The following is a 21,715-nucleotide window of genomic DNA, read 5'->3' as shown; positions in this document are numbered from 1 at the left end:
AGGAACAAAGGAGAGCTTCAGCCAGAGGCTGAGGTCTCTGGGTTGCAGCTGAAGGAGATTCCTCTGCCTCTGCCAGCCTTGCTCCTTGGCTTTCATCCTGCAAGGGCAGACAGCCCTCGAATTGTCTATGGATGTACAGCTCAGTGAGGTGGGCTGGGCAGTACCAGCTCATTGGGTAGTTGGCCACAGAAATGGCCACAGAGCTGCTGAGCAGAGAAAGCTTGTTCCCCACAGAAGCAGGACTGGGCTCAGCTCCACCAAATCCAGGCACACACCTGGCCCCTTTGTGCCACTGAGAAGGTCAGACAGTGAACAGCCTGAAGTCCCAATGCTGCAGGGCTGCTGGAGTCCACAGGAAAGGAACAATGATGCAACTCCTCTCCTGATAAAGCAGAGCAAAGGCCACCCAGCACCCATCACAAACCTGGCTTTGAGGGTGGGATAAGCAGCTCTGCCATCCTCCCATCAGCTCCTCAGCTTTGTTCTCAACAGCACCATAAGCCAATTCAGGACAAGTTTGCAAGTAATGCCATTAGCCCAGGGCTCTAGGACTAAATTCATGTGATGGGGAGGGAGCTTGGCTATGTGTGTGGGGTTGCAGTTTCACCCCTGCAGCTTTCTCCAGACCTCACCTCCCCTTCCAGTGCCTGTGGCTGACTGGAAGGGAATGGGAGTGCTGGGAGCACAGCCTGGTGCTGCAGGTGAAGGCTTTACTGCAGGCCCCTCACTCTGACCCACGTGTGACTGTGCCAGCCAAATCATTCTGCATCATTTCGCTCTCTTGAGGAGGTAATGGACTGGCTCCTCACCATCTGCCTGGCACACTGCAAGGCCTCTGGTAGCAACAGGTCCTTCCAAGGTAGAAATTAGAGATGAAGGAAAGATAAGAAAGAACTGTTTTCTACAACTAGAAGCCATGTACAACCAACACCATGGCTTTGCAGAGAAAGGGAGGATAGGTGCAGCACTATTGTCAAAGGGATGGGATCAGAGAACAGAGAGTTACACCTGAGTGCAGACCCCAAACCCTGCTCCCCTTGACTGGGAACAGAGACTGGAGCACTGGCAGGGACAGTGGCTGACACTGCTCAGCTGGCAGTGGCTGCAGGGAAGTTCACTGTGGTGATAATGAAGAGCCTGAAGTCTGTCAGCTGTGCCAGGGGGTAGGACACTCTCCCCCTGCATCTGGCACCAAGTGACAGTGACACACACAGCAGCAGTCCTGACTGTGTTCAGAAGGTGGCACTGGGGTGTGATTACCCTCTGGCAAGGAGGTAAATGGGTCAAAGCTGAGCATTGGGGAAAACAGCCAGCTTCCAGATGAATTTAATATTTTACAGTTTAAAAAAAAAAAAAAAAAGGAAGTAATAAATGTTGTATTTTTCTCTCTGGCAACCCTGAGAACTCCAATTTAGCATCCTACATCTAGCATGAGCCTCTAATAACTAGAGTAATTTTTTTTCATCGTTTAATTCCATTTTGCTACACACTAAGATGAGATAGAAGATCTTAGCATGAGACAGAAAATAGAGCCTGTTACTCCTGTAAGTGCTCAGACAGAGAGGCCCAAGAGCTGTTCAGAGATGGAATGTGCTGATGAATTTCAGCTGCAGGAGCTCAGCTTGATGTGTCCCTGCACTGGTAGCCTTAAGAGCTCACCTCAGTCACAGCACTATCTTGCAGATTTCATAACAGTCCTTAGAAAATTATCCTTTCTCCTAAGCTCTTTCCACCCTCATTATGGCCATTAGATCAGGGATTTGGCAGGTGACCCTGTCATCCTTGGGTCACCTCTAGAGCTGCAAAGAGAGGTTTCAGCAGCTCTGGAGTCCCTTTACTGCCACATCTGAAACTCCCAAACCTCTCTGTCTGAATGCCTGGCAGCAGACACAGCCCCTTCCCTCCAAATCTCCAGCTCAAATGTTCAAGATCTAGCAAGATCACAGTGTCAAGCAATCCCACCTTGTGGGGAGAGACCTAAAGCTGAGCCCTTGTTCCCTCAGCTGATAATGACTCGAGCTCCTGGCAGCCACTGAGCTGCACTGAAGTTCACCTGTAACAACTCATCTCACCTAGGCTGCCAGCCAGGGACGTGACCTCTGGGCAGGTAGAAAGACCCACAGATGCTCTGCCAGTGCTGAACAGGGCAGAACTAAGGACTTGGTGGCACCAAAAAGCTTTAAAGGTTCCTACAGGATAACAGGGTCAGCTTTGTGAGCTCCACACTCACAATGGCTTGAGAGCATGCCCAAGCAGCTCTCTGTGATGGTCTGCCACCTGCACTGGAAAAGTGCTCCAACACTCCAAACTATTCTGGAGAAGCTGTCTGGAGCTGTCTGTCCTCTGCTACCACCCCCTGGGCCAAGTGCTCTGGCACAGCACCCATGTCTGCAGGTGCAAAACACTACTCTGTCTCAGACCAATTTCCCCAAGTTTCCCATTTTGCCAAAATGGCAAAGCTCTGCAACCCAGATGCCTCAGAAAGGGCTTCTTAGGAGCTCAGATCTGACATTTGTGATGACTTTAGTCAGGGACCAAGCTGGGACTGGTGCCTTCAAGTCATGTTACTTGTTCTCTTGCACTGTTTCATAACCTCCAAGTTCTACTTGACACAAACCTGTTTCCCTGTTTGCTCCAGTGCTTGTTAGAGGCTTGTAAGCAAAAACCTGTTAATGTAACACACATGAATAATGTCATTACTATTGTATTTAAGGCCTGATCTGTATTTCCTTTTCCTTGGCACCTGCAGCCTACAAAGGTTCCCAAGCACCAGCATATCCAAGGCACATATTGCCTGCAGAAGATGTCTATGTCTTACTGCAGCAGCTTGCAAAGAAGTCTCATTTGTTGGCAAAGCCTTCCTGCACTCCCCTGAGAGCTCCTCTATGCCTGCCTCAGGCAGTGCAGTTTATTTTTATTGCTGTATCTGACACGTCCCCTTAATACACATCATTAACATCCTGAGCTGTGCTAGTCAGCAATTTAATTCTCAGACCCAGGGTCACAAGCAAGAGGAGGTTTTTCCTAGAAGGTTGGAGAGGATCATTTGCAGCACTGCTTAGGTGTGGCTCTCCCCTTGCTGCTGTCCCAAGACCCTGGGCATCCTCCTCAATTATGTTCTAGAAGGATGGCTATATTTTTTATAAATTCACCAAGCAAAATTAAGCCACTGCTGTGGCAGAGCTTCCCTTCTGCACACTTACAGATGCTGTGGCTTATTCAGATACTAGAAAAGCATCAAGGAGAAGGGAGGGCCCAGCAGGGCTATGTAATGGAAATGTGCAATGATGGAAACCCCCCTCCTCCATGTGCCACAGCATCTGGTAAGACTCAGGCTACAGCACTGGCATCCTGGAAAATTCCTGTTATAACACACAGGCCCTGAAGTCTCTCTTGCAGTGACTGCACCCATTTCTTGCAGGCTGCAGCTCAGCAGGACCAGCAAAGCTCATGCTCAACACAACTGATTCAGCAGGCTGGGACAACCAGGAGACACCAGTAAACTTGCCTCAAGCTTTTTAGCTCAGGATCTCAGACTGAAGTTCAAATACCCTGTGAGCTCAGCCATTCTTGCAGATGTGTGTGTCCTGATGAAGAGCCCATGTAAGAGCACTCATCAGCTCCTAAAAGATCATCACCATGGGCAAAATGAAGCCAGAGGAGAGCAGAGACCAGATCCCAACCCCAGCACTGGATAACTGGGGATCTTTGGAGATGAAATAGCCTGCAAGGCAGGAAGAATCAGACATAACAGTAAATCAGAGTTGAACTCCTCAAGACTGCAGACAGTTGCTGGGAAGGTTGGTTCAAACAGATTTTTTCTTTGCTAAAACCAGAGCATCAGAGTGGATGTGGATAGATTAAATACAATTCAGAGGCCATTGAGGCAGATACCTAGTCACTGTGTACCAGCACCAGGGTGCAGGCAGCACTATCACATGCTTCTAAACCCCTGTGTCTTCAGGGTCTTTTTAAAATCATGGGCTTTACAATGGTATTGCTGTGGAGGGAGGCATTTAAACCCACCAAGCCTGTGATTCTTGGTGACTGGCAAACTGGAGAGCAGGAGAATGGATGGATGGATGGATGGATGGATGGATGGATGGATGGATGGATGGATGGATGGATGGATGGACAAAAGCTCTGGATTTCCTGGTTGCTCACAGCTGATGGAATATTTTTGCTCATTTGCTGCCCGACTGCTGCTTGGCAGGACACCTGCTATGTTGTCCAACAACTTTAATCCCCCAGTCTCAGCAGGTCAGCAGTGTTGCTGCTTTAAGACCTTTGCACTTCAGGGAGCGGGAGTGGAGTGGGTTAATTTATAGAGATTAATTCTGCCAAAATAGCAGACTAAAGGTCTCTCTCTGGTATGAAACATCATAATAGCCTGGAGGCTGGAAGGAGCCTGTGTTAATTATGCATGAACCCGGCTGTAACTTCTCTGCCCACACCATGAGTCTCCAGACACATCTGGCCCATGCTGTGCTTCTAAGCACTCCAAAAAATGTGCAGATGTCAAAATGGGCAGAGAAACATGCAGGTCCCAGGGAACATGTGGGTGTTGGATGTGCTCTGCTTGGACCAACTGGACATGATTCAGGGAGCCCAGGTCTGCCAGCTGTCTGGATCTGGCTTCCCAGCAGCCCATCAGATGAGAGGACACAGGAGAGAGGTAGGCTATGTTACTGGCTAGAATCTAGCCAGGCTCAGAGCATCACCCAAACAGGTTATATTTGACAAGGACATGAGGCTTATGTGGTCCTTGCCTGTATTATGGTTGGTCTAGAAAAATAGATGACCTTGACTTCCTACAGCATTTGCCCTCCAAAAACTGTGCTTGAGAAATTCAAAGATTTCTTGTAAGAATAAAGCTGGGCCCAAGTTCCAGCAGACCCTGAGATGAAAGGTCAGGGACTTTGAGATATGCCTGTATGTCCAGCTGGCCTGTGTTATCCACATGTGGGATGCAGACCAAGCAGAAAGGATGCTCCTCCCACCTGCACATGCTGTGACTTGTTATGGGATACAGTGTTGGGGCATCCTAACTCCTGTGTCCTCTCTGCCTCCTCTTCCCAGCATCCTACCAGATGGTGAGAGCCACTGAGAAATGAGGTAGTGAGAAATGGGCCCCACAGTGATGGGTTACAGGGGGCCCAAGCCCTTGGTCCTGGTAGGAAGTCCTGGCCTGGTGCATCAGCCACTTCCCACAGGATTTTGCAAATTAATGCCAGTGTAGCATCTGTTCTCCAGCAGCGTCTTTGTGCTGGCACCAGACAGGGCAGCCAGGCACGCAGCTGCAGCTCTACACACTGCATTTATTCCAGGCCAAGTGCCTTTTCACTCCAGTTACTTCTTCCCATCCTCCAAATTTCCCAGTGCTTCTGTGAGAAGTGCTCTGAAGTCTAATCCAGCAACGTGAAGGCTAAAAGTCCCAGATCTGCACAGTCCTCTGGGACCCTTGCTCCTGGAGCTGAGCTCTCTAACTCAGCTGTTTCTGCCACTCAGGTTTGTGTTCATGGCAAAGGCCAGCAGGGCAGGCCACTTTCAGGGGAGCCCAGAGAGAGAGAAGCTTTGCACAGGCTCTGCAATGTTGTGTGTGAGGTGGGAGTTTGTCCATGAGCAACTCCAACAAAATTTAAGTTGGTGAGGAACATGAAGAAAGCCCTGAGCCACCTGAAAGTGCAGAACATTTGGAAGTCACACATCAAAGGCAGTTCTGGAGACACAGATTTGTACCCACAAACCTTCAATGCTGCTCAGCATCACATCCTCAATCTGAGGAAGCACTAGGGCACTCATGGAGCGGCTTTCCAGAAATAAACAAAAGCTGCTCTGTCCACATCTCCCCCACTGTGTTTCAATCTGCTCTGAGTTATTAGAGCCAAGAAATTAAAATATTCTGGGTCTGAGGCTTGGGATGAAACTACTGATGTGTCCAGCCCATGGCTCATGGAAAATTGAATCAGAAGCTGTAGGGACTCTCAAGGAGCAAGCAGATTTTTCCTTCCCTTCAGCAAAGTTTCCCCATGATGCCCCCCTAATTTCACTACTCCATTTAAGTCTGGAGTCCTAATGGGTTGTCTCTTTTTCCTCAGTGTGGTAAGTGACCACAGGCCTAGAAAAAACCACACAGAGATTACAATTTGAAGGAGAGAGCAGGAGTTTGCATTCCCCCACTCCCCTGTACAACTGGGCACCATCACCAGCACTGTCCTTGCTTCCTTGCAGAGAGTGACCTGCAGAGGGCCAGGCACTGGACAGACTGAAATCTCTGCAGATGTGACCTGGTCTCCAAATCACTGTAATGCCTCTCCAGCCCTGATGGTGCTGATTAAGCAGCAGTGCCTGGATGTAATGTGCTTCCTCATGGCCGAGGCACTAACGGTGCTCAGCAAAGGCACGCAGCAATTAATGCATCTTCAGGCATTGCCCCTGCAATAAATCAATAGCTATTAAGGATAATTTATCCCATTTTTAATAGTCACACAGGTTTCTGAATCCTGATTTTAAATCACCAGTCTCTACTGCTACTTATTCAACTACAATGCTTTTGAGATATGAAAGAATGTGGGTCCTTGGATCACTTTCATGGTCACTCACATCAAGATGTGCTTTACCTGTTGTGTGCACATCTGCAAAAGTTCATCAAGAATCAGGTTTGAAGACACCAGAGTATCAGTCAACACCTCTTATGCCATGCCATGATTGTGGGAGAGCAGTATAGTGAAAAAGGTGGTGAGATCAGAGAGGAGGGCCCTAAAAACCCTCCATCTGCCTCCTCTATCCCTCACGCCAACACGGCAGAGCCTCAGCAGGAGATCAGGATTAATGGCACAACTATAGACACGTGGAGTCTCAACTGCTCAGTCACAGATTGTGTGCTCTGTTGCAGTAAATCCCACAATGATGCTGTCCTTGCCTGGCCCTGGAGACAGGCACACCTGTGGTCTCCAGTGGAGGAACACATTTGAATGGCTCTGAGGTGTTATAACACTATTGTGGAATTTTCAACAGGAGGCAAGTGAATATAGGAATTGCCAAGGACAGAAATAGCAGACTCCCAAGAGATGCTCCCAGAACCACTGAGCAGAACATGGGGCCTCTTTGGACCAGCCCCTGGCAACCTTTTCTAAGTGTCTCAGGCATATGAATCCCTGTGCACAGGGAAGGAAAACCCACACAGGTAAAATCCAGTTGCTTCCAGAAACAAAAATTGAAACAAGAATAAATAGACTTTGAAATGTCTCTAGTACCTTTACCTGCAGAGGGTTCTTTGTGCTTATGGCAATGACGTGATACTTGTAGTAACACAGCTCACAGCTCCAGCAGCCTCTCTCACTGATCCATTTGATCAGGCACGGCTGGTGCGTGCACTTCACAGATCCGTCGCATCGGCACGGGCTCAGCAGCTCCCCCTGAAAGAGACAGACAGCATCAGCCAGGCCTCCCTCCTGCACAGGCAGGGCACAGCACACCTGGCACGCCATGACAGAAGCTCCCTCATCCACCATTTCAGCTCTCTTTCTTTTTACCTGGTTTGGCTCGGACAACATTGCTGCTTCCAGCCCTTTTCCCTCTAATAGTGCTTGGCTGATGTGAACTGAGACTGTCAGGGATGTAATGGTCTCAAATGCTGCCTTGTCACCACTGAAGGAAAAGCTAGATGAGCACAGCTCTTACCAGATTCCAGAGGACTCACACTGACCCCAACCAGTGGACACACTTCTGTTAGCAACCTTATTTTTGTCTCTCTGCTACCTATTTTAGACTGTGAGGTTGGTGGTGGTGATAAGCTGTGAGACAGCCTCTGCTGCTGACTGATGTCCTGCTCAGACCAGGGTAGCTTCCTCAAGCCCAGGCAGGAAAAAGGTCCTCAAATTTCTCACCCACACTGTCCACTTTCTCCAGACAGTCATACTGCTGAATTACACTGGCTATTTGCACCCTAGAAGGCAAGCAAGGTGGAGAAATTGTGTCCTGGCTTGTGACCCAGACAGTTATGAGTGGTGGCCGAAACACTGAACCTCCTGGTCACTCCCTTGCTTCTGGTGTAGCTTTTAAAAGGGTATCCACAAAAACCTGTATTATCCTGATACATCTGCTTTCATCCTGTTCACCAAGAGACTAAATTCCTCTCTGCACACAAGCTCAGGAGCTCTTTACAGTTGTTTGCCATTGGTTATTTAGGCTAGGAGAAAGCCATTACATTTTACCCCTCACTGTTTAGTGTTTAAAAGCCATACTACAGATTCCAGTAGTGTATTTAGCTGTGTTCCAAGATTAAAAAGCTTTTAAAGGCAGAATATCTATGGGACAGGGAAGGTTGGATCATACTTTCAGCATTGGGCAGGAGATATTTGCTCTTACAGCCCAGATCAGCCTCATCAGAAGCCTGATGGAGCACCAGGATAACAGACCCTGGCACTGGACACTGCTGGATATGGTAAAAGACATCCATTCCAACTGGGTTATGAATCAGATCCTGCTCTTGCTAGCCCTGGTGGGAAACTGTCTCAGCTTCTAGGTCACTACATCAGGTCTCAGGACCTAAGGAACTGAGTGCCACACTGGGCAAGAGTGATACTTCTTTTTATGAAACCCAATGCAAACATGTTAATCGTTTCATTTGTTTCAGCTAGGTGACCTAAAAATGTCATCTTTCATGAAATTTTAGCATAACTGTAAATAGCTGTTTATGTTACAAACCCAGCCTTGGCTCTACTTGTTACTGGTTTTTATTACATATTGGAGGGGATGCAAAGGGAGAGGGGCAGCAAGGAGGGTTGTAGGCACCTTTTCCCCCTGGAAAGGGGTGACATGACAAATCAGAAGAAGGGAAGCAGGCAAGTATTAAATGGGAGAAAAGTGGGAAATGAGCACTGACATTTGGCACTCAAACTCCTCATGTGAGGTCCAATTTAGAGGCTCAGGTCTGGGGTGTTACAAGGAGCCCAGAAGAGCAGGTACTGCCAGACAGGATGCAAAAAGGGAGGGACCAGGACTTGGCACAACTCCTCCACTTCCCCACTCGCCAAAACTCTTCCACACCAAGAGCCAGCCTGGTACAGGGACCAGTGCTCTGTGCCTTTGCCCTTCTCATCTCAATCCCTGGTGCCTTTTTGTCTCAACAGCTTCACTCCTCAGCACACAAGTGTGGCCCCAGCATTAAGGAGGTCAGGCAGAAACCTCCCAAATCTGCAGCATCCCTGCCTTTCCACCTCACTGCACACCAGGGTCTCTTGCAGGGCTCAAAATGGTGAGTGCAGGACTTTGTCTAATGAGCAGCTGGAGGCATCAATGATGAGGGATCAGGAATGGAGCAGAATGGAGCAGGAATGAAGAGCAACATCCTCCAGGCAAAGGCAGAGGGAAAAAGCTGTAGCTACAGCCTGGACTCACACTGACTTCTGGGGCTCTGTAATAACTGAGTCTATGAAATCTGAGCTTCTCTCTTCAGAGCCAGGAGATGTTCATAGATGTCCTACAGCACCATGGGGACCCAGCCTCCCTCCCAAACTGGGATGCTCAAACACACACTCCTGCCAGCTCCTACAACCTCAGGATTCAGCTGTGGAAGTGAAACCCCCAGTAACTCGATTTCAGCAAATCTAGCAAAAACTCAATTTATCACATTTTCTCCAGCCGTCTGAAATATTATATCCTTGTATGTGGCACACAGCTATTTTTGCATACTGTGAAGCCCAATTCTGTCCACAGCAGGCATTTGTAAAACACTGCCACATGCACACACTCACACATGCACTCCTGTACCAGCAAAAAAACAAACACCAGGGGCATATTAAAGGAATAAATCCTTTGTACAGTAAAGGAGAGGAAGTCTCATTGCTGGCTGTACAAAGAGCTCAGGAACAGACCACTGGCTGCCATACACAGGAAGGTTTTGCTATACAGAGTCCTCTGATGCTAAAAGCTACAAGAACACAAAAGCAAACTCAAAGTGAGCCACCAATCACAACAATTAGAGATGGAAATTAAATCCCTAACACCAATTTTTGCACATTTATAGAAGATGGGTCTGCACAACATATTCTCCAGTGCTCAAATAGCAGCATTCTCACCAATTCCTTTTGGGGACTGCTCTCCAAAAACCCCTCGAAGGGCCTATTTCCCTACTTCACAATATTTATTTTTGCAATAATATATTTTGCCCTAATACTCTTCCCATTGTAGAGTTATATCCCATCACTGGGATCAGTCTAAGCAGCATTTTTCCTTTTCAGTAACTAGAAATTTTGCCCAACTGCAAGCTTCCTCCTCAGCTTGCTCACTACCTCATCTTGCTCTGGTGGAACACTCAAGTATATTTTGAAGTCAGGGCACCTGCCTCTTTTGTTTATTTTTTTTTTCCTGTTATCCAAGCCTAAATTAGGAAAAAAAAGAGTTTAAAAAAAGGGGAAGAGTGGTCTGGCTCAGCCACAACCATTTCAACATACCATGAAATACTCTTCCCTACTTCTGGAAAGAGTAATATACTAAGCAATTATATATAATGTTCTTCCCTATTTCTGTGATGGGAGCTTGTCTCAAGGTGCAGCAAGGGCAAGGCCAGGCTGAACTGGCTTTACCCTGAGGAGGACAATGCTGCTGGAGATGCTGCAGTAGAGCAGGTCTGCTCCAGCTCTGTCCTTTCTGTCTGGATTCCCTGTCTGTACCCACTGGAATACGTCAAACTGGTTAATCATTATTTGCCCCCTGCTATTTAAAGCCTACTGGGAGGACTGCTGAGAAAGGATGGGGAAAAAAAAATATATTGCTGATGCATGTTTGTGGTGCTTGGTATATCCAGGGAGAAAATAACCACGTCAGGAGCAGCGTCACCCCACCCCTGCTGAGTGCTGGTGGCAGTGTTTTCTCCTGGCTTTTATCTGTCATTTATCAGTGCTGGGAGCTCATCCACACAGCCACAGCTGCAGCTGCTCACCCACCAGCAGGCATGGCATGTGTTTCCCAGGCCTGCTCTTTTAACTGCAAATTAAGTACAGCAAGTTTGCCCACCCAGCCTCCTTTAGACAGGGCAGGGCAAGGGATGATGGTGTCACTGGGCCAGGATGTGGCTGGGCTGGGTTGGCCCAGCTGTGCTGACCTGTGTCTGCTGCCTGGGCTGCTCCTGAGCACCAGCCTAGCTGCAAAGAGCATGTCACCAACATCCTGCTACCACAACCATTAAAGAAAACATTTTGAAAGCCAGTGCAAGCTGTACAGGAAACCAAGAGAGCTGATGGTGACCTTAAGACCTGCAGTTTTTCCTTCACCTGTGCATTTTCCCTGCTCAGGTATGCAAAGTGGCACAAGCATCAGCCACAGGAGCAGTGCCCTGGGCCAGGGCAGTTCATTGAGAACATGCTGGAGGAGTTGTCCCCTCACAAGGGCTGCCATCTCTCTCTGGGGGTGTACATGCAGCTGCTGCTGCTCACAGATCTGCATGCATGCATCTGACTGCTAGCATTTATTTGAGTTTGCCTTGTTTGCAAAAGGTCATTTAATTTCAGGTCTTCAGCTGCGCCTCCTAAATACACTTAAATCTTCACATTGAGTTTAAATGCAATGGGAAGTTTTATTACAGCAAATAAATGCCAAATGATTTCTATATTAGGAACATAATTACAGACAAATTAAGTCCAATGGCAAAGAGCAGCCCATTGTAACAGAGCTGATAAACTTCAATAAACATGTACTAATGACCACTCCATCTTCACACACTTCCAAGAGTTGCCCTTCTATTCTTTTGAACTACACATGTGTTATTACCAGCATCTCAAATGCTTTCCCATGCATGCAAGCACTGTGCCAGCCAGCAACAGGCAACAAGGGACATGCAATAGGTATCTATGTGTATATACAGGTATTATGTTGCATGAAATTCTCCAGCACTGGGGGAAGCTGACACAGTGTGGACCCAGAGGAATGGACCTCAGTGTCCTGTGGTGTGAAGACAGCACAGGGCATGGTTATGAATGGGGCTCTGGTGAGATGGCATTTCCCCAGGCACCTCAGCAGAGCTGGGTGCTGATCCCAGTCTCCATCTTGGCAGAAATCTGCTGAGAGACTTTTCTTGACCCAGCTGGGAGAATACCCCAACCAGGCACCTCCCTAAAACCTGGAGAGCCTGTAGAAAATCTATGCAAGTGATTAGAAAAATTAATCATCCAAACTGCCATCTTTGTGACCAGAATTGGCTCATCCCACAGCTTCCCCCCAAGACCTGATATCCCTGTGGCATGCAGAGACAGCACTGACCATGGCAGGCAAGATCTGTGTGCCCTGGGGTGCTATGAGTACCCCCACCCCAATGGCAAGAGAAAATGCAGCCCCATAAAGGAGAAAAATCCAGCTCAGGACAATTGTTTCTGTTGCCCAGCTGTGATTTTCAGTCTGTGACTGCCTGGCTGAAGCCTCTGGTGTGTGCTCTGTGCCTGGCAGCTCCCTGGGTCAGGATCATGTCTCTGCAGGGCTCAGCTGAGGTAGAGGTGTGGGTCCCTCTCTAGGATTCCTCAATCTCTCAGCAGTACAAAGAGCAGCCAATGCTGGGCATGTCAGGCTGGGGGCTCTGAGATGGGTGTGGTGGGGGCACAGCTCTGCTTTTTCATGGTTTTCTGCAATTTTCAATGGGTATTAGTTCTGGCAGCCTGGTGAATGGGGCACTTATCTTTCACAGGGCATGAAAAATACAGCAACAAGCCTCAGACATCTCTGCCTGGAGGCTGGGTGTGAGCAGACAGGGATCTCAGCTTCAGTGCACCCAGCAAAACCAACACACAGCCCTCCAGGACCATCAGGAGTATTTTGGTGATGTCTGGCAGTGTGGGTGCTGGTTGGGAAAGGGATGTGTCTCACAAGGTCCTGAGCTGAAACCCAGCATTTGTTTCACAGTGAGTTTCTCTGCAAAGCCATCACGTCTGCAGAGCTCCCAGTACTCCAAAAACAACACAAATTGTCTTTCCACCCACAGAGGCTGCTGCTGCAGCACCTGCAGGGAGTGCTGGGGCTGCCACCCTGCTCAGGCTTTTTCTGCACCTGTGATGAACACATGAAAGGCTGCAGCCACAGATGTGAGGAGGGCAGGGTGGGACCTGCTTCACAGCCTCCTGCTGGAAAACTCATCCCACCACTGTCACAAGAGGCATGACTTTCCAGCTGATGCCCACAGCCTCTGGTAAACCAGAGACCAGGGAAATTTGAAGTTTTCTCTGCTCTTTCCCGTCTGCAGTTTTTTGTGCCTGTCACCACTGCTGAGACAGACAATGACAGAGGTGTCAGCTCAGAATTTGGGAGTGGGATGGAGAAGTGGGAAGGGAGACTTTCCATTTTCTGAGCATTACCATTCCCCTTGGGGACTCTTCTGTCACTGCAGAGCTGAAGGACCATCACCTCATCTGGCTGCTCATCAGGATAGGAACAAAACTTGCCCATGTTTTAAATCAAAACATGTTTTTTTGGTTGAAGCAGATGACTCAAGAGTTTCAGCTGTTCTGGAGGCAGGCAGAGGGTCAAATCCCTGTACCCTCATGCCCAGCAGAGGCAGGGATGTGGGGGAGAGGCATCTGACCAGTCCCTTCCAAAGGCTGTTCAGCAAAGAACAGGCAAGTCCCCAAGGGCCCTGAGCTGCACCACTGCACTGGCTGCCCTCTTTACCAAACTGCCCTGCTCCTACTCTGCCACTCTGAGCAGGATGATCCAAAGCAAAACCACTCATGGCACTGTCCATATGCCTCACTGCTTATTAACAGGGATGGGTGCCATGGCAGAAAGCCTGAGGGCAACCTCCACACTCCACCTGCCCACAGGGCAAAGCAATGGTGCCACAGACTCAGCCAGAGCAGGGATGGGTTTGCTCTGCACACAAATCATCTCCCAGCTCTGCCAAGGAGCAGCAAAGAGGATGGATGCCTTCTTTCTTCCCTTAAAGAGTTCTGCAGGGCAGGAGGGTGGGAAAGAGAAACGAAGAGAAGGAATAAAATCTCATGAAGAAAAGAAAGGAGGAGGAAGAGACTTGGGAAGTCCTGGGTACAGAAAGCCCAGTGCATTAGAGAGGCGGCTCTGGCTCCCTCAGACAGGAGCCTTTGCTGTGGTGACTCATCCTGGGAGCAATGTCTGGAGTGGTGGCTCTGCCCACCACTGATCTTCACTGATTTCCAGGGGAAGGTGATTGAACACAGCTCCACTGAGCTTAATGCGAACTGTCAGGGAGCTGGGGCACATTTGCCTTGGTAACAGAAGAGAAGACAGCAAAGTTGCAGAGTTTAATATAAAATATTTGGACATGACCCAATCCCTTTTCACTATAAAAAAGGAAAAAAAGGACTTGATCTAAGCTAGGGCTGTTTCAGTATTTATCTGACAGCAGCTTGGTCATGTGTTTGCCCACAGCCTGGTACTACCCAACAGCTCTGGGCACTTCTTTGCCACCACTGGTAAAGGACAAAGGGAGTTGGTTCAGGAAGGGCTGGGTGTCTCATGGCTTAACCTTACCTGAAATATGGAATAAAGAATCAGGAATTAATTATCAATAGCCCAAGGAGCAGAGAGGTTACAATATATGGTATTTATTTGCTTCTCTCTCTACAGAAGGATTTTCACAAGAAAAATTACTTGACTTATGTCTACAGCCCACTTCATTCTAATGTCATTGAACATGTTTTTGATTAGCTGATTTAAGTAATTCTTAGTAAACGTTGCTTGGTTGCAAGGAATCAAAAGGCAAGTGTCTCAAATATCACCTGCTGTGCCTCATCAGGTGTGATAATGGCACCGATTAAGTGAAGAGCCATCAGTGCCTAGAAATCACAGTGCTGCACATGTGAAATCAAGATACCTGAACAGCCCTGAGCACCTTGGGTGCTGCAGCGAGTTCTGCTCCACATTTGTCCTGAATACTGAGTGGAGCCATTTCAGCATCCCAGAGAAGAGATGTTGCAGCCTGTAGCTCCTGGGCTTTCACCCAAAGTATTGAGGGCTTTAAGCTGGAGATTCACTGTAGACCCCAACCCTTTAACAAGCTAGAACACTCTAGTTACTTCTGAAAAAGAAATCCACTATTGTTTCACTCTCACTCTTCTTAATTAAATTTAAAGTAGTTCACACAATACTTAGATTTTTTTCTGCATGAGATGGAAGAGTGAACTCAATGTTGCTCCCTAGGACACAATGCTGGGATAAATCTGATGTGACACCATGAAGTCAAACAACTCTTCAGCACAAATCAAGCACTCTTAAGTTATGGTTGCTTGTAATAAATCTTCAACCAATTAAAGTGGTTTTCTAAATTTTTTTTTTTTTGTACAAATGGATTTTTCACTAGAGAAAGCCTCACCTAAAAAAATTTTGTCTAAAAAATGTTTTTTTTTTTTTTTGATGGAAAGAAATAGCAATTACTCCTTATTATCTCTAAGTTCAAAGTATAAAGTTAATGCTTTCAGAATGCAAGTACCGTACAATGCAATTCTTATCCGAGATGTGCTCATAATTCAGCAAATTGAACTTTGCAGCTACTTCCCTGGGAAGCTGTTCATAAAGATATTCAGCTAATGGCCATTTCAGGAAACATTATGCCATCAGCTGCTGAAGAGCAGCCATGGAAAACTCACAGAAATGGATGCTGGTTCGACTCTCCACACAATAGAGCCCACTTTTAAAGACAGTGAAACAAACAGACAAATAGGCTTTTTTTCTTCTTTTTTTTTTAATCCTCAGAGAAAGCTGAAAAGCCCTCCAACATTACAGCCAAGAAAATCTTTACTCTGTAATATTTACCTAATCTTCCTGGGTTCTTCAGGAATGAGAAAATGGCCAGGTGCTACTGGATGATGGCAGCCAGGCTTTGAGGGTTGTCATTTGCCATACTCCAGTGACCCCCAGTCAGGACTGAGCACGGTGGGGAACTGGGGGGGATGTGCATGTTCAATAAGTGGAAGCCAATAATAAGGTGCAAGCAGAAGCACAGAGCAAATCTCCACTACTTGATGGCTGCTGGCTTTGGTTGCACCTGGGGTGAAGGCTGAGGACAGCCTGGCAGGGGCTGAAAGCAGAAGCGAGGTGGGAGACAGCACACACCTGGCTGCTGCAGTGGCAGGAGCTGTGATATAGAATAATGAGCGTGGTTTGTACTTTTGGCTTCACTGGCACTGCGGGACTGAGCTGTTTCATTAAGACGTGGCCTGATCCGCTTTTCCTTTCTGCCTCCCAGACTCAAGGAGAAGAATATGCAATTACAAAGTTCACTCATGTAGAGCCCTTCAATTACTGGGTAACTCTGTTATGGCTTTTCCAAACGTTACAAGACTCGTGCAATAGGACATGACATCTGAAGTAATTCATTTTTCATCTGCTGATTAGCAGAAATTAAAATGGTTCTCAGAACATCCCAATTTATGTGAGATCAAGTTCCTTATCATCTTAGTGGTGAAGGCATTTCTTTTTTAATGACTCAGGCAACCCTGCAAGCAGAGGTGTTGAACAAAAACACATGAGGGAGGCAGCAGAGAGGAGAACAGAGGCCCACAGGGTCCACAGGGTGGTGGAGCTCCAGAGCCCTGCCTTCCAATCCTGCCATAAGGTCACTTAACTGTTTGGCAGAAAGTCAAAATGTTTGCTGGCACAAACGTGCACTGGAGGCAGAAGCACCTCCTTTTGAAATGATGCATCTATGGAGTGAAGCTGAGCTGCCTTTACTGGCAAGTGAGCTAAAAACCAGCCATAAATATAAAGGGCTTCCTCTGCAGGTGTCTGCCAGCAGCAGCACTTGTGCCACGATGATGGAAACCAGTCAGGATCCCAACAGGCAACACTGCCAGCAGCACCTCTCCAGTGGCATCCAGGGAAGTTCTCGTGGTGCTGGGCTGGCAGCTCAGGGGGCTGCGAGTCAGATGGAGGAGAAGTGACAGCAGCCTGAGTGGGTCATGGGGTCAGGGAGAGGATAAAAGCTGAGGGTCTCACACCATTTGGTCATGGCAAGAGTGGTCACACTGCCCTTTTACTTGCTTTCTATTTTTCAGGCATCCTGGGAAAGTAGGTGAAGTCCCCTGGGGAAAGGCTGGGATTAGGAGGCAGGGAGCTCCTGCTGACTCTCAGAACATCCTCCCCCCACTGCAGGAGCCTGCTCCAGAGCTCCTAAACCCACAGGCCCACTTAGCTGAAGTGCAGCAAAAATACACTGTGGGAAAAGAGAACAGGCAGCTTAATCCCCAAATCCTTTTGCCTAGTGTGACAACTTCCCAGTCAAGAGCAGCCCAATAGGATACAGCCAGAGGTACCAGTGGCACTGGCTGCACTGTCCCCAGGGAAGCTGCACAACATTAATTACAATTTTTTCAGTGCTGCCCTGGCAAAAGGGCTCCTGTATATGAAGCTGCATAGATCCATGCATTTCAGTCCTTGCCTGCATACATTTCCTGGAAAGCCTTCTTGTGTTTTCCTACTTCAGCTGGGGAATCCAGCTTTTCCTTTCACAGGCAGCATATAAAACAGGAAAGAGGGAAAGCCGAAATAAATGTAAGAATAGATGCAACATTAGTCAAGTGGGCTACACAGGCCATTTTCCTTTTTTTATCAGTCTTTTGTACAAGTCGAAGACTAGGTTTACTGGTGTGTAAAAGTGAAATACACACACACACAGATGTGCATATACAAACAGTGCCAGGGCTTTGAGGTTTCAGCACCATCAGTGCATAGATATTAAGCATTACATAGGGCTGACTTATCATCTGACTCTGCAATAACCTTTTGAAGATATACTGATTGGCAATTTACATACTAACAAATACATCAACACTGAGGCAATGTCAGATGCTATGCACAGCTATGCTCCACTCCAGTGGTGGCTGAATTTCAAACACTGGCCAAATCATTTGTATCCCCCAGCATGAAAGATGCCCTATTGAAATATGAATTATTATCTCTCTGTTATTGGACTTTATTGTGCTTTGTCAAATTGGTTCTCCTGCTCTTTCCCCATGGGATTTTCTGCATCAGATAGAGATCCTGTTTGTGCCAAGCAAGATTCTTCCTACCACACCTGGAGTACTTTAGCGAACTATGTCCAGCCAGTCTGGGCTGTGGCCTTCTTTAGCTACAGGTTAGGCTGCCTTTCTCCAAAACAGCACATCTCCTGGAAGTGTAACAGCTTACAGTTCTCTCAGCTAGTTGTGTCCCCATGCAGGAAGGGTCAAATACCAGTTCCTGAGTTCCAGTGGTGGAGATTTTATTGTCCATCTAACCTGCACTCATCTATTAGGATGGGATTGTCTTCCACATCCATCCAGCTGCTCTACTCTCCTTTCTGGTGCACCAAGCCAGGAACAATACAAAAATGCCCAGCCCACTTCCCTTGCTTTATTCTGGAAAGATTTGTCACTCCTTCACTATTGTTCATGCTGGAAGAGCTGGGATGGAAGAAGGTCACTGGAGAGAGAAAAGAGGGAAGCTGCTCTCATTGCTTTGTCCTGGATGTCATGAGCACAAAGGGGACAGGGCTGCAAGTCCCAAGAGCTGACTTCTTTCAGTACAACACTCCTGGGCTTTGTTTTGCCAGAAAGATTTTAGGAGGTTTTTGAAAGCTCCTAGGGCTTTTTTCCTTGCCTTTGCAGAATTGGGGTTGGTAGAGAGATAAGCACAGAAATTATCACCATCCACACATGTATTACCTGGAAGAAGTCCCACTAACTGTTCAGAGCAGGGTAGTGTGTAATCAGCTACTGATGTGTCAAATACTGAGAAGTTGTGTCTGCAGAGCCGAGGGCATTCAAGCAAGACTAAAGAAACTCATTACCCAGCTATCACCCTCCACAGTGATGCTCCAGGAATGGGAAATACCTGCAGCAGCCACAGACACTCCTCATGGGCTGCAGTGTGGTGGGAGCACAGCAGTCTGGGGATGGCATGGGCAGAGTGGGCCCTGGCCCCAGCTCTCCCTCCCCCAGCTCTGCTGATGTCCTGTGAAAACACTCTGTGTCCTCCAGACCCTTTCCCTGAGCTTGGCCACATTCCTGGGCTCTGGCAGCTGCCAGGGAAGCTGAACAAGATCTCCAGGTGGGACCTGCACCCTGGGCTTCACTGCTCAGGATCTCCAGCTATTTTGCCCTCCTTCTGCCGGGAGGAGAGCAACGGGTTTTGAATTTTTAATTTAATTCCTTCTCTTTATTTCTTTGGAGATAACGGAGATGAAAGTCTGCCTGGTAACAGTGCTGAGGAACACAAGCACACAGGGGGCAGGTCTTGAAACGTGCTCTGCTGCACTGCCACGTGTTTTAGGGCTGGTTGTATTATAAACTGAAAGCAGGGTGTCCAGATCCCTCCTGACCAGTTCGTTTTCTGCTTAAATTCACTGCTTAATAGGAAAAAAGTAATAATCCAAGCCTGCAGCTATTAGACTTGCCCATCATTACAGAGGGGAGCTTGCCTCCCTCCTTACCTGATTAGTTTTCAAGGAAACAGGGACATAAGCTGAATAAGAGTTTCCCCAAGGTGAGCCAAAAATACAGGCACGTTTCCACCTGGAGATTGCCAGCAGAGCCAGCCCTGCCTTAGCCTGATGAGACTTTGCTTCTCTGCTTTGGGCTGGGCATTCTGGGCAGAGGGATCTCAGGGCTGATTATGTACTCATCATACCAGGGCACAAGCCCTTCAGAGCAGGGCTGTGCCAGGCTTTGCACTGTCCCCAGCTTTGCAGAGATCTTGCACATCGTTTTCCAGGAGCAAACCCAGTGCATTCCCTGCATTAACAGGCACTCACTCAATCCTGCCTCACTTTGCCATAACCTTCCCTTTCCTCCCTGTCTGTGCTTTACACCACCTCTCTACAGGCACAAATTTCTTCTTTTTCATTCCAGACTGTCAGGAGGAGATGGCAACAGACAGCTGCTTATCCAATGTCATGTCCACCTGCAGTGGTGTCTCAGGAGGAACATCATATATTACAGCTGTGAAAGATGATGGGACAATACCTTGGGACAGACACAGGGAGTGAGGCCGACAAGGGAAATGCCATAATTCATCATTGGTGTGGGTGTAGTCAGGCTTTTCACACATTGGTAGTCAGTTATGGAGATTGTCACACATAGAAAAGCTTCCCAGTTCCCACCAGGCAGCAGAGGGAGGATCCTAAAGTGCTCTAGAATATGAAACAGTCCTACTACTGTAGGACTTTAAGTATTAATATGACCCTAAAAGCATCCTGTCAAAAGGAGAAAATATTTCCAGGCACCAAACTTCCAAAACTACAGCCTGAGGAGACCCCAGGACTCTCCCAGCTCAGACCTCTCCTGCAAGGACCACCCAGCACCTTCACAGCCCACCTGCAGCTCCTGCAGCATTTACCAAGACTGGCCCAGGAGAAAGCCCACTGGGCTTATTTCCACAGTCCTGAGGGCATTATCAAACACACCTGAGTATCCTGTGCACACCTTTTAAGAGTGGAAAGTGAGGTTGTTTTAGGGTTTGGGTAAGGCAGTGGGGTGTGTTGGTGGGCTAGTGGCCAAGAGCACTCTCAGGGTCCCCAGGAGGGGAATCTCCACAGCTGCACTGCTTCTCAGAGAGCTCTGAGGAGGCACTTTTTTAGCCTCTATTAAAGCAGAGAGCTGTCTGGGTATGGGCTTGATATGGGTCACACAGGAAGCTTGGGAAGATTTTGCTGGTGCTGCTGCTATTTGGGTGGCTGTATCCATGACAAACCCTGCTGAAAACCAGCCTGAAATCTTTAGTGGGGCAGGGGAAGATGGAGATACACAGAATGGAGCCTGGCCCTAGAAGCAGGATGGAGGAGGCTGAGCTCCCTTTCAGTCAGCACTGTTCTGGCCTTGGTTTGGCTTTGGTGAGCTGTGGTGTGTTACTCTGAGCCATGCAGGATTTGTTTCTCTGGGACAATGACCACTTCAGGCTGCACCTCCTTTCTAGAATGACTTAGCTCATGGGTCTTGCTGCCTCATGGGGAGCAGGTACCACTGATTTTTTCTCAGCCTTCCCTTTTCTGTCTCCTCTCCTTGTCTCCATGGATGTGCAGTGCCTGCATGTGCTCTGTGAACTCATTCCCAGGCATGGATTGAAGTGTTTGATAATGAAATGCAATCTAGTTTTGTTACTGAAACACAGCTATTTTCATGTAGAAGGGAAAAAAAAAAATCACAAGAAAACAATGAAGAAAACAATCCTCTGACAGCCTGTGGTGACCAGAAAACACTTAAACCCACCTCTCATCAAGGAACTTGCCCCTGCCCCAGTCTGGGCAGCCCCTAGGGGGCTGGTTTGTCCTCAGTGCAAATGGAAGCATGAACTCTGAAATGAGCTGACTGGGATTCCTCTGCATCCACCTTTATTTACTCTGGATGTTTCTCAGGTACAGAACTTCTCAAGAGCAGATTAATGGCTGACTGTGAGTAGGGAGCTGACATGAGCTTTTTAACCTGATGCTAAACACACTTCATCTTTAAGCATCTGTGGTTCAGAAGCCCCTCACAGTACTCCAATCCCTAGAGAAGACTTTCAGCTCTGCACAGCACAGGACTAGAAAATTAGACTGTTGCAGATGTAAAGATTGTAGGTTATGTCCAACATACCTCACCATACCTCACCCTTGCTGTGTTTTATGTTCCAGACTTGTTTCCTCTACCATGAACCTGAATACAGACCCTCAGCCAACAGGGAAGGAATATTTTTCACCAGAGATCTGATCCAGTTCTGATTTTTCTTTTTTCCTTTCTTG

General features: G+C 47.8%; 1 protein-coding gene across 1 annotated transcript in view; it reads right to left on the bottom strand.

Moving 5' to 3' along the window:
- MARCHF4 (membrane associated ring-CH-type finger 4) overlaps positions 1-21,715 on the bottom strand; it is a gene marked incomplete at its 5' end in the record, with an annotated part of 88,411 nt that overhangs the window by 20,020 nt on the left and 46,676 nt on the right. The window contains one exon of the mRNA XM_079311631.1: positions 7,263-7,418. Within this exon, the coding sequence (XP_079167757.1) occupies positions 7,263-7,418 (156 nt within the window). The remainder of the gene's footprint in view (positions 1-7,262; positions 7,419-21,715) is intronic.

This window comes from Erithacus rubecula (assembly GCF_903797595.1).
Source record: "Erithacus rubecula genome assembly, chromosome: 8".
Taxonomy (NCBI): Eukaryota; Metazoa; Chordata; class Aves; order Passeriformes; family Muscicapidae; genus Erithacus; species Erithacus rubecula.
The sequence above is the reverse complement of the archived record's forward strand: the minus strand, read 5'-3'. Positions and strand labels throughout refer to the sequence as shown.